This window comes from Parambassis ranga, unplaced genomic scaffold (assembly GCF_900634625.1).
Source record: "Parambassis ranga unplaced genomic scaffold, fParRan2.1 scaffold_21_arrow_ctg1, whole genome shotgun sequence".
In the NCBI taxonomy this organism is placed as follows: Eukaryota; Metazoa; Chordata; class Actinopteri; family Ambassidae; genus Parambassis; species Parambassis ranga.
In genome coordinates this window covers 2230192-2243058 of record NW_021144767.1, presented here as the reverse complement: position 1 = coordinate 2243058, position 12867 = coordinate 2230192, and the positions used below count along the sequence as shown (strand labels likewise).

Genomic DNA, 12867 nt, shown 5'->3' with positions numbered 1-12867 from the left:
GACCGGTATTAACAACGTTAGCTTAGCCATTAGCCTAGCGGTTAGCCTATAGGCTTTGTGAATGACCGCGGCACCGCATTCGATAATAAACCAAAGTTCGCAGGGTCAATAAATGACTCGCCGCTGAGTGGATATTTACGGAGATGATGTAGATTCAATCGGCGCGGTTCGTTTGGGTCATGAAGCAGTTTAATCGTTACTTTTGCCAGAATGCTAACCGGAGCACGCCAAGCACAGGGACGGCAGCGGCCATGGAGCGAGAGGAAACGCGGGGTTGTGCCCCGGAAGTTAAAGGGACACACCCCGCCACAATAAAGCGGTGACAGGAAGTGAGACGCTGTCTGTGTTATGTGGGTTGCAAAAGGCTGCATGTTGGAGTGAAGAGCTGCTGTGTTCTCTCTGGTGTTCATTCAGCACAGCTGGAAATAATGCTCCTCATTAGTACTCAGTGCACCACCACCTCCATCCTTCTTTGCTACCGAGTCAGGGTTAGGGAGTTGGCCCCGGAGGACACCGCCCTTCGGCCCTGGAGACCGCTCTCCCCTGTGTTGCCGACAACAGTCTGGATCAGGACAGGAACGGCTAACAGCAATCATATATACTGTAGGAGCCATAGATGGTGGCAGTGCAGCTGTTTTGTTATAAAAAGGCAGCTTTATTTATATAATTTATTTAGAAACAGATGCTCACTGCATTCTATGACGTGGTTATTTAAGAGTCCCAGCTGCTCATCTAAAGCGTCATGTTACCATGGAGACAGAGAGCGGTTCAAAGGTACGTGTCACTCAGCTTTTTGTTGTGTAGTTGTTCAGTAGTTACAGGACAGAAGCAGACATATAGTGAGTACTTTGTTGTGACTTTATGGTGTGGTTTTGTGCTTGTGTTGACATTTTTTTACATTTGATCGAGTGCTTCTTTGACTGTTGTGGTCTTCGACTGTAGAGGGCGCTAGCCGCTGGTAGGACCTTTGTTGCTTGTAACAAACTTAAATCAACAAATTGCTCTCTGTGTTTTATCTTGTATCTATTGGGAGGGATGCCTAAGATAAAAACATGTAAGTTCTAGTTCAATGTTGATTTGTAGGATTTCCTGCATTATTTCTACAATTTCTGTCCAAAATTCTTTCATCTTGGTGCAAACTGCAACAATTCTCTGCCCTGCATTTAACACACACGTCTAAAACATTTGTATTGAATTTACTTAATCTTGCAGGAGTCAAACTCTCATCAACCATTTATATTTAGACATACAACGTATTAATAATACTGAATTCAGTTTTAGTTCATAAATGCATATTGACTGTTGGTAATTCGTTGTATGTGTTTGTTTTCAGTTTCACACTTTCCAATAAACCTGTTGAGACGAGCGGACTGTCGTCAGAGTCTTAGAAGGAAGACTGGAGCAGACATATAGTGAGTAATTTGTTGTTTGTCGTATGGTTGTCATGGTGATGGGGAATATTTGCGTCACGTGGTGTAGGTGGTGACAACCGGATTCTATTAAAGGGGCACTCACTCACCGTCACAGGTGTTAGGAGGAGAGAAGAAGCTGGGTGGCCACAGTTTTTGTTGACCGCAGCGTGTCGTAACATAACGCAGCACATCATACCGTAACCATAGCGCACACCTTTGCACGTTCATCACCGGGTTATTCTTTTGGTTTATGTTTTCATCTCCCCAATGCAGCGTTTTATCCCATGTCCATGTACTATATCAAACCTCATCAAGAGGCAGAAGGCCTCATTTCACATTAGGCTACAGCGCCTCATACAGAGAGGCAGGGCCCATCTCTCCTCTCATCTGGGACTTTGGAGCTTTGAGGAAGCCGCTATATATACTGCTGCTGTTTAGCTATGTGCAGCTCCTTGTCTTCCGCTGACAGACACAGACAGTGGCATTCTGCTAAAAACAGGTATATGAGCCACAGAGCTGTACGAACCCCTGGAAGATCCATACATTCATATATTATAATATATGAGTGACACATGGTGCTAGAGCAGGCTGTCCTACTGATGAAGTCCAAAACAGGCATTAAATGGCACCAAAACATCCCCAGAAGCTGGCATGTGAGCCACAGATCGCCACATGCCACTAACACAGTCAGACATGGCACTTTGAGATCGCCACATGCCACTTCATCAAGCGAGGCAGGCCAAATGCCACTTTGGGGTAGACCGACAGGATACGGATTCTCATTTAACTGGACTTTTAACACAGACAGTGTGTCAAGTAACAACAAGTGTGGCCAAGTTTACAAGTTATTGTTAAAGTGAGTTTAGTTTAGGGCTGATTGTTAAGGAAATAACATGTAACCACTCAGTAATAGTTAGGGCCCGAGCACCGAATGGTGCAAGAGCCCTATTGAAACCTTAGGGATTACTACCCAACAGGAAGTCCGCCATTTTGACTTTTGTGGCCATTTTTTGCCTATTTGTCACCCTGCTACAAAACTTTTCACGCCTCGCATACTTCATCCAATTGGGCTGAAATTCACTGTGTCCACTCAGGACACCATAGGGAACAGACGCATTCCAAAACTCTTACAAAAGAGTTACGGTGTGGCGGGGGCGTGGCCTCAAAGTTGACCATTTGCCAATACAAAGAAACACAGTATTTTCTGCCATACCTCCAACATACTTCATGCAATGTGGACAAAATCTTACAGTACTGCTATGGACCCGAGTCTGAACAGATATATGCTAATATGATGACACGGTCATAGCGCCACCTCCCAGCAGGAAATTTCTCTTTTAAACATGTTTTTGTTCTACGTCTCTGGAAATGAGAGGAGAGAAGAGCATAGGACAGGAAACTGCAATGGCCCTGCGGGTCGCAAGGTGCGCGAGGGCCCGCAATGCTGCTTGCAGCTTTAATTTCCACCTGCTGTTGGTTCGGAGTTGAGTACATGGCTAAGATGCAGGAAGATGCATCTCACAGTCCTCTTACATGTTTTATGTTTGTGCAGGATTGCTCTTAGGACCGTGACAGGGCATCCAGAGGAAATGGCGAAATTCTGTCTCGGTTTTTCACTGACAGAGGCACTGTGTCTTGGGGCCGGCTTGGCTGTTTCAGGCCTTTGCTACTATATGTATAGAAAGAAGAAGAAGACAGCAGATGAGCTTGATGTGAGTAAGAATGTATTTCATTAACATTATATAGCAGTAGTCTGCAAAGTGAATTGCGGTTCTGACTGCTAATACTTACAGAGGGACTGTTGCATTCAGTGCATGCTGACAGCTCACTAGTCTCTGACAAAGAAGTACACCATGCAAAAATGCTTGAGAAAAGCTCTCCTACTTGTTTAACTAAAATCCTTTGCAGCCCTTTAACATGTTGTTGGTGATGGTCATGCAGTGTAATGTGCAAGTTTGTAAAACCTCCATGTGCCATCTGACTATGTGTGTGTCATATTCAGAATGCCTCCCACATCAACATAGATGGAAACCTTAAAGACACTTTGGAGGTTACACCAGGAGCACGTTTGCAGTATGCTGTTGTTGAAGGTAACCAGAACTGGATCAATACAAACAAGTGATGATTATGTATTTCCACTTCATACTGTATGTTTGTGTATATATTGTAGGTGTTGTGGAGCCTGTAGGCGAGCCACTGAGGAGTCAGTGTCATGAAGACATTGTTGGTGTGGTGCACAAAGTGGAAGTCACAGAGCCCAGGCTGGGATTGAGCAGCCTTTACTCTGCTCTTTTCAAGAGTCATGATAAGCCAGTCTTGCACAAACAAGTGACATCGGTGCCCTTCGTATTAAGGGGTTCGGATGGGACTGCAGTCCAAGTCCATTGTCCACTGAAGGCCTCTGGACTGAACATGGAGATGTTGTACAAGAGGTTTCTCCAGGTCAGCCATGGATTCAGTGTTCTTGGATGGTATTTCAGCGGGGTGAAGTCCTACAGTCGACTGGAGACCGAGGAAATGCTTAGAGTCAGTTACCAATGCTCGTTATTTTAATAGTTAATTCACAACAAAATGTCTGTTGCTTATCACTAATAATTTACATAGTAACAATACATTATGAAAATATGCACCTTTTTTCAGGTGGGCACACGTGTTACTGGTGTAGGCCAGCTGACGCTGGACCCAGATGGCACCCTGAATCTTAGACCCCCTTCTGATGGATCTAAGTACTTTCTGAGCATGGCAGACTATGACACTTTACGAAAACAATACAGCGCTGCGACCAAAGCGTGGAAGCGTTTTGCTGTTATATTTGCTTTAGCCGGTGCAGCGGCACTCTAACAACACGGAAAGCTTCGCTGACAGCGTGACAACGAAAGGAGGGAATCCTGTTGAAGATGGGGAAAATAATCAGGAGAACATCTGTCATCTGCCTCTCTCAGCCATGTAACCGTATACTGTGGAACTGTGGACATGCTGCTGCTACACCTGCTACCAAGCTCTGTCACAACATTTGATGTTATGATTTTATTCTTTTTATGATTTTAATTTCCTTCTTAATTGAGTGTTTTAAAATGTTTTATTCTGTGATTTTATCTTATGTAAAGCACTCTGAATTGCCTTGTGTATGAATGGTGCTATATAAATAAAGCTTGCCTTGCCTCCAATTGTACTGTAAATATCTGGCCATGATGTTCTGTGTCAGTAAAGTATCTCTCTTAATGAGGATAAGATAAGATAAGATAAGATAAAACTTTATTAATCCCGAAGGAAATTCTTGTGCCAGAGGTATCAAGTTACATTAAATGCAGTTAAGTACAGAGTATAAGAGTATAAGTGTCACTATAATCCAAAATAAGAGTACAGTACGCAGTATGAGCACAATATATGATACATGGATACAACATGGAGATGTAAGGTGCTAAGTAAACATAAATATAGACCAGTGGAGGGAATGACAGTGATGCCTGACATGATTATCTAGCGCTTCTCCCTACAGAAAGGGGAGGAGTTATACAGTCTGATGGCCACTGGCAGGAAGGACCTCCTGTGGCGTTCTGTGCTGCTCCTCGGTAGTCTCAGTCTACCGCTGAATGTGCTCCTGTAGGACAGCAGTGTGTCGTGCAGGGGGTGAGACGTGTTGTTACGAATACTGAGGAGTTTCCTCAGTATCCTCCTCTCCGTCACCTCCACCACAGACTCCAGCTCCACTCCCAGCACCGAGCCAGCCTTCCTAATGAGCTTGTTGAGTCTGTTGGTGTCGGCCGCCTTCATCCTGCTGCCCCAGCACACTACAGCGTAGAAGATGACGCTGGAGACCACCGAGTGGTAAAACATCTGCAGCATGGTCTGGCAGACGTTAAAGGACCCGAGTCTCCTCAGTAGATACAGGCGACTCTGTCCCTTCCTGTATAATGCCTCTGCGTTTGTGGACCAGTCCAGTTTGTGGTCAATGTGGACACCCAGGTATTTGTAGCTGTCCACAATGTCCACGTTGGTACCCTTGATGCTGACCGGGTTAGGGAGTGTCTGGTGCTTCCTGAAGTCCACCACCAGCTCTCTTGTCTTTGTGACATTCAGCTGCAGGTGGTTCTGTCCGCACCACTCCACAAAGCTGTCCACCACACTCATATACTCCGCCTCCCGACCTCTGCTGGTACAGCCCACAATGGCAGAGTCATCCGAGAACTTCTGCAGGTGGCAGGACTGTGAGCAGTGTCTGAAGTCCGATGTATAGAGTGTGAACAGGAATGGAGACAGTACCGTGCCCTGGGGTGCCCCCGTGCTGCTCACTATCGTGTCCGAGACGGTGTTCCTCAGCCTCACAAATTGTGGTCGACCTGTAAGATAGTTAGTGATCCAGGTGACCAGTGGGGTCTCTACCTGCATGTCCAGGAGCTTCCTATTCAAAAGGGCAGGCTGCACGGTGTTAAACGCACTGGAAAAATCAAAGAACATGATTCTAACAGTGTTACCTGCCTCCTCCAAGTAGGTGTGTGCTCTGTGCAGCAGGTAGATGATGGCGTCCTCCACTCCAATACGGGGCTGGTAAGCAAACTGCAGGGGGTCCAGCGATGGTTCCACAACAGCACGCAGGTGTTTCAGGACCAGCCTCTCCAGAGACTTCATCACATGTGAAGTCAGAGCAACTGGTCTGTAGTCGCTGTGTGTGCTCGGATGTTTGGTCTTGGGCACAGGAACAAGGCATGTTGTCTTCCACAGGGCAGGGACAGTCATCAGGCTCAGACTCAGGGAGAAGATGTGCTGGAAGACCCCACACAGCTGTGTGGCGCAGTCCCTGAGTACTCTGGGGCTGAGTCCGTCCGGTCCTGCAGCTTTTCCCGGTCGTAGGCGACTGAACTCCCTCCTCACATCTTCTGTGGTGATGGTAACTGTGGACACAGAAGAGCAGAGAGAGAGATCTGATGGGGGAGGGTGGGGGGTTGTTAATGGGAGGTGGGGTAAGGGGGGCAGGGTGATGTTATTGATGGGGGGGTGAAACTGGTTAGTATGGTTAGGGGGAGGGGGAGGAGGGGGAGGTACATTGTTGTTATAGACAGGTGTTAATGGTGCATCACAGGGAGGGGGAGGGGGAGGGTGGTCAGGGAGTGGACTATCAAACCTGTTGAAAAACAGGTTCAGCTGGTTGGCCTCCTGCAGATCTCCATCCATCAGCTGGTCGGAGATCCTATTGTGGCCGGTGATGGTTCGCATGCCACTCCATACCTCCCTCAAGTTGTTCCGGGCAAGTTGGCTCTCCAGCTTCCTCCTGTAGCTCTCCTTGCCCTCTCCAATCTTCTCCCTCACCTCTGCCTGGGCCCTCCTCATCTCCTCTCTGTCTCCACTCAAGAAGGCTGTCTTCTTTCTGTTGAGTGATGCCTTGATGTCCTTTGTCACCCATGGTTTATTGTTTGGAAAGCAGCGTATTGACCTGGTGGGGATTAGAGAATCTGTACAAAAATTAACATATTCTGTGATACAGTCTGTGAGTGTGTCTACATCCTCACCGTGGGTGTCACAGAACACATCCCAGTCAGTCACCTCAAAACATCCCTGCAGGGTCTCCAGGGCTTCCGGTGTCCACCTCCGTACAGTTTTGGTGGTCACCGGCTGCCGCTGTACTGCTGGTATATACTGGGGTTTGAGGTGGACTAGGCTATGGTCTGATCTGCCCAAGGGAGGGAGAGCTATGGAGCTGTATGCCTCTTTAACATTAGCATACAGTAAATCTAGAGTTTTATTTTCTCTTGTTTTACAGTCCACAAACTGCTTGAAAGTGGGCAGAGTGATTTCAGATTAACATGGTTAAAATCGCCAGAAATCGCTATGAAGGCATTAGGGTGCTGGGTCTGAAGCCTCGCGGTCACAGAGCTGATGACGTCAGTAGCCCGCGACGCCTCAGCCGAGGGAGCGATGTAAACAACGAGTACAATGGCGTGAGAGAACTCTCTGGGCAAATAATACGGACGTAGACTCACCGCTAGCAGTTCAATGTCCGGGCTGCACACACGCTCCTTTACCGTAACGTGTCCCGGGCTGCACCACCGGTTGTTCACGTAGAGCGCCAGTCCCCCTCCTTTCTTCCTGCCGCCCTCGGTGCAGTTCCTGTCCGCCCGTACCAACTGAAAGCCGGCTAAACTCACGGTAGAGTCCGGTATGTTTGCGTGCAGCCACGTCTCTGTAAAGCACATTACAGACGCCTCACGAAACACACACTCGCTCTTTGTGCGAGATGTTAACTCTTCCATCTTACCCAGTGATCTAACATTACCCATGACGATAGAAGGAAGATACGGCTTGTATCTTCTTTTCCTCAGCTGTCTTCTTTTGCCCCCTCTGCTTCCGCGTTGTTTCCTTCTTAGTTCTTTGGGGATTTCGTGTCGCTGGCCATACATCCCGCTGTGCTGGAGACTCATCAGCTGATCCCTGGTGTAAACAATGGAGCCCTGGCGTGTTTCCGTCACGGCCGAGACGCGGCATGATAAAAGTGCTCCAAAAGCGACGAAGACCACGAAGAAAGTCCGAAAAAGACGCATTATTGCAGTGCCTGACCGCTTATACTTCGATTTAGTACGAAGTAGAGTGTGTAGAGTAGGAATAAATTACGAAAAACAACTTAATACACCCGCGGTGTGCGGAGCTTCTCTGGCTGGCTGCTACCGCGAGGCCGCGCCGGAAGCTATGTTTCACTTGTTACCGTTTGCTACTCCATTCATTTAAAAAGAGAAATTCCACCTTCTAACTGTTTACAGGCAGTCTGAAAAGAACAGAACACAATATAGGGGGATGCTCTAAAACCAAGAATCCAACCAACTCATTAAACGTATAAAATGATGAAGATAACACATCGCTTTTGGTTATCCTAACTCCCCTGGATACCTCCACACAATAACATATTTTCTGGGTTTCAGAAAACATGATCAATGGTCTTACCCAGAAACCTAGATAAAAGTTTACACTATGCTGATAGAGCCTTTTAACAGCAAGCAATGCTGCCCTGGAGACCGCTCTCCCCTGTGTTGCCGACAACAGTCTGGATCAGGACAGGAACGGCTAACAGCAGTCATATATACTGTAGGAGCCATAGATGGTGGCAGTGCAGCTGTTTTGTTATAAAAAGGCAGCTTTATTTATATAATTTATTTAGAAACAGATGCTCACTGCATTCTATGACGTGGTTATTTAAGAGTCCCAGCTGCTCATCTAAAGCGTCATGTTACCATGGAGACAGAGAGCGGTTCAAAGGTACGTGTCACTCAGCTTTTTGTTGTGTAGTTGTTCAGTAGTTACAGGACAGAAGCAGACATATAGTGAGTACTTTGTTGTGACTTTATGGTGTGGTTTTGTGCTTGTGTTGACATTTTTTTACATTTGATCGAGTGCTTCTTTGACTGTTGTGGTCTTCGACTGTAGAGGGCGCTAGCCGCTGGTAGGACCATTGTTGCTTGTAACAAACATATATCAACAAATTGCTCTCTGTGTTTTATCTTGTATCTATTGGGAGGGATGCCTAAGATAAAAACATGTAAGTTCTAGTTCAATGTTGATTTGTAGGATTTCCTGCATTATTTCTACAATTTCTGTCCAAAATTCTTTCATCTTGGTGCAAACTGCAACAATTCTCTGCCCTGCATTTAACACACACGTCTAAAACATTTGTATTGAATTTACTTAATCTTGCAGGAGTCAAACTCTCATCAACCATTTATATTTAGACATACAACGTATTAATAATACTGAATTCAGTTTTAGTTCATAAATGCATATTGACTGTTGGTAATTAGTTGTATGTGTTTGTTTTCAGTTTCACACTTTCCAATAAACCTGTTGAGACGAGCGGACTGTCGTCAGAGTCTTAGAAGGAAGACTGGAGCAGACATATAGTGAGTAATTTGTTGTTTGTCGTATGGTTGTCATGGTGATGGGGAATATTTGCGTCACGTGGTGTAGGTGGTGACAACCGGATTCTATTAAAGGGGCACTCACTCACCGTCACAGGTGTTAGGAGGAGAGAAGAAGCTGGGTGGCCACAGTTTTTGTTGACCGCAGCGTGTCGTAACATAACGCAGCACATCATACCGTAACCATAGCGCACACCTTTGCACGTTCATCACCGGGTTATTCTTTTGGTTTATGTTTTCATCTCCCCAATGCAGCGTTTTATCCCATGTCCATGTACTATATCAAACCTCATCAAGAGGCAGAAGGCCTCATTTCACATTAGGCTACAGCGCCTCATACAGAGAGGCAGGGCCCATCTCTCCTCTCATCTGGGACTTTGGAGCTTTGAGGAAGCCGCTATATATACTGCTGCTGTTTAGCTATGTGCAGCTCCTTGTCTTCCGCTGACAGACACAGACAGTGGCATTCTGCTAAAAACAGGTATATGAGCCACAGAGCTGTACGAACCCCTGGAAGATCCATACATTCATATATTATAATATATGAGTGACACATGGTGCTAGAGCAGGCTGTCCTACTGATGAAGTCCAAAACAGGCATTAAATGGCACCAAAACATCCCCAGAAGCTGGCATGTGAGCCACAGATCGCCACATGCCACTAACACAGTCAGACATGGCACTTTGAGATCGCCACATGCCACTTCATCAAGCGAGGCAGGCCAAATGCCACTTTGGGGTAGACCGACAGGATACGGATTCTCATTTAACTGGACTTTTAACACAGACAGTGTGTCAAGTAACAACAAGTGTGGCCAAGTTTACAAGTTATTGTTAAAGTGAGTTTAGTTTAGGGCTGATTGTTAAGGAAATAACATGTAACCACTCAGTAATAGTTAGGGCCCGAGCACCGAATGGTGCAAGAGCCCTATTGAAACCTTAGGGATTACTACCCAACAGGAAGTCCGCCATTTTGACTTTTGTGGCCATTTTTTGCCTATTTGTCACCCTGCTACAAAACTTTTCACGCCTCGCATACTTCATCCAATTGGGCTGAAATTCACTGTGTCCACTCAGGACACCATAGGGAACAGACGCATTCCAAAACTCTTACAAAAGAGTTACGGTGTGGCGGGGGCGTGGCCTCAAAGTTGACCATTTGCCAATACAAAGAAACACAGTATTTTCTGCCATACCTCCAACATACTTCATGCAATGTGGACAAAATCTTACAGTACTGCTATGGACCCGAGTCTGAACAGATATATATGCTAATATGATGACACGGTCATAGCGCCACCTCCCAGCAGGAAATTTCTCTTTTAAACATGTTTTTGTTCTACGTCTCTGGAAATGAGAGGAGAGAAGAGCATAGGACAGGAAACTGCAATGGCCCTGCGGGTCGCAAGGTGCGCGAGGGCCCGCAATGCTGCTTGCAGCTTTAATTTCCACCTGCTGTTGGTTCGGAGTTGAGTACATGGCTAAGATGCAGGAAGATGCATCTCACAGTCCTCTTACATGTTTTATGTTTGTGCAGGATTGCTCTTAGGACCGTGACAGGGCATCCAGAGGAAATGGCGAAATTCTGTCTCGGTTTTTCACTGACAGAGGCACTGTGTCTTGGGGCCAGCTTGGCTGTTTCAGGCCTTTGCTACTATATGTATAGAAAGAAGAAGAAGACAGCAGATGAGCTTGATGTGAGTAAGAATGTATTTCATTAACATTATATAGCAGTAGTCTGCAAAGTGAATTGCGGTTCTGACTGCTAATACTTACAGAGGGACTGTTGCATTCAGTGCATGCTGACAGCTCACTAGACTCTGACAAAGAAGTACACCATGCAAAAATGCTTGAGAAAAGCTCTCCTACTTGTTTAACTAAAATCCTTTGCAGCCCTTTAACATGTTGTTGGTGATGGTCATGCAGTGTAATGTGCAAGTTTGTAAAACCTCCATGTGCCATCTGACTATGTGTGTGTCATATTCAGAATGCCTCCCACATCAACATAGATGGAAACCTTAAAGACACTTTGGAGGTTACACCAGGAGCACGTCTGCAGTATGCTGTTGTTGAAGGTAACCAGAACTGGATCAATACAAACAAGTGATGATTATGTATTTCCACTTCATACTGTATGTTTGTGTATATATTGTAGGTGTTGTGGAGCCTGTAGGCGAGCCACTGAGGAGTCAGTGTCATGAAGACATTGTTGGTGTGGTGCACAAAGTGGAAGTCACAGAGCCCAGGCTGGGATTGAGCAGCCTTTACTCTGCTCTTTTCAAGAGTCATGATAAGCCAGTCTTGCACAAACAAGTGACATCGGTGCCCTTCGTATTAAGGGGTTCGGATGGGACTGCAGTCCAAGTCCATTGTCCACTGAAGGCCTCTGGACTGAACATGGAGATGTTGTACAAGAGGTTTCTCCAGGTCAGCCATGGATTCAGTGTTCTTGGATGGTATTTCAGCGGGGTGAAGTCCTACAGTCGACTGGAGACCGAGGAAATGCTTAGAGTCAGTTACCAATGCTCGTTATTTTAATAGTTAATTCACAACAAAATGTCTGTTGCTTATCACTAATAATTTACATAGTAACAATACATTATGAAAATATGCACCTTTTTTCAGGTGGGCACACGTGTTACTGGTGTAGGCCAGCTGACGCTGGACCCAGATGGCACCCTGAATCTTAGACCCCCTTCTGATGGATCTAAGTACTTTCTGAGCATGGCAGACTATGACACTTTACGAAAACAATACAGCGCTGCGACCAAAGCGTGGAAGCGTTTTGCTGTTATATTTGCTTTAGCCGGTGCAGCGGCACTCTAACAACACGGAAAGCTTCGCTGGCAGCGTGACAACAAAAGGAGGGAATCCTGTTGAAGATGGGGAAAATAATCAGGAGAACATCTGTCATCTGCCTCTCTCAGCCATGTAACCGTATACTGTGGAACTGTGGACATGCTGCTGCTACACCTGCTACCAAGCTCTGTCACAACATTTGATGTTATGATTTTATTCTTTTTATGATTTTAATTTCCTTCTTAATTGAGTGTTTTAAAATGTTTTATTCTGTGATTTTATCTTATGTAAAGCACTCTGAATTGCCTTGTGTATGAATGGTGCTATATAAATAAAGCTTGCCTTGCCTCCAATTGTACTGTAAATATCTGGCCATGATGTTCTGTGTCAGTAAAGTATCTCTCTTAATGAGGATGTTTCACTTGTTACCGTTTGCTACTCCATTCATTTAAAAAGAGAAATTCCACCTTCTAACTGTTTACAGGCAGTCTGAAAAGAACAGAACACAATATAGGGGGATGCTCTAAAACCAAGAATCCAACCAACTCATTAAACGTATAAAATGATGAAGATAACACATCGCTTTTGGTTATCCTAACTCCCCTGGATACCTCCACACAATAACATATTTTTTGGGTTTCAGAAAACATGATCAATGGTCTTACCCAGAAACCTAGATAAAAGTTTACACTATGCTGATAGAGCCTTTTAACAGCAAGCAATGCTGCATTTCACACTATACTGGATCTTTAAATG

The 12867-nt window shown here is 45.6% G+C and overlaps 2 protein-coding genes across 3 annotated transcripts; both read left to right on the top strand.

Annotated features, from left to right (window-relative positions):
- Positions 1-801: 801 nt before the first annotated feature.
- Positions 802-4309, top strand: LOC114429739 (mitochondrial ubiquitin ligase activator of nfkb 1-A-like). The gene is made up of 6 exons (XM_028398378.1): positions 802-839; positions 1334-1412; positions 2965-3124; positions 3415-3502; positions 3583-3938; positions 4053-4309. Exons 3-6 carry the CDS (start codon positions 3002-3004, stop codon positions 4251-4253), a joined length of 768 nt encoding a protein of 255 aa, XP_028254179.1. The 5' UTR covers positions 802-839; positions 1334-1412; positions 2965-3001; the 3' UTR covers positions 4254-4309.
- A 4332-nt stretch (positions 4310-8641) lies between these two features.
- LOC114429737 (mitochondrial ubiquitin ligase activator of nfkb 1-A-like) lies at positions 8642-12140 on the top strand. 2 transcript variants are annotated; one of them, XM_028398377.1, is made up of 6 exons: positions 8642-8657; positions 9217-9295; positions 10850-11009; positions 11300-11387; positions 11468-11823; positions 11938-12140. In XM_028398377.1, exons 3-6 carry the CDS (start codon positions 10887-10889, stop codon positions 12136-12138), a joined length of 768 nt encoding a protein of 255 aa, XP_028254178.1. In that variant the 5' UTR covers positions 8642-8657; positions 9217-9295; positions 10850-10886; the 3' UTR covers positions 12139-12140. The 2 variants fall into 2 exon arrangements, with proteins under 2 accessions (XP_028254178.1, XP_028254177.1); XM_028398376.1 differs by lacking the exon at positions 8642-8657 and adding an exon at positions 8685-8722.
- The last annotated feature ends 727 nt before the right edge of the window (positions 12141-12867 follow it).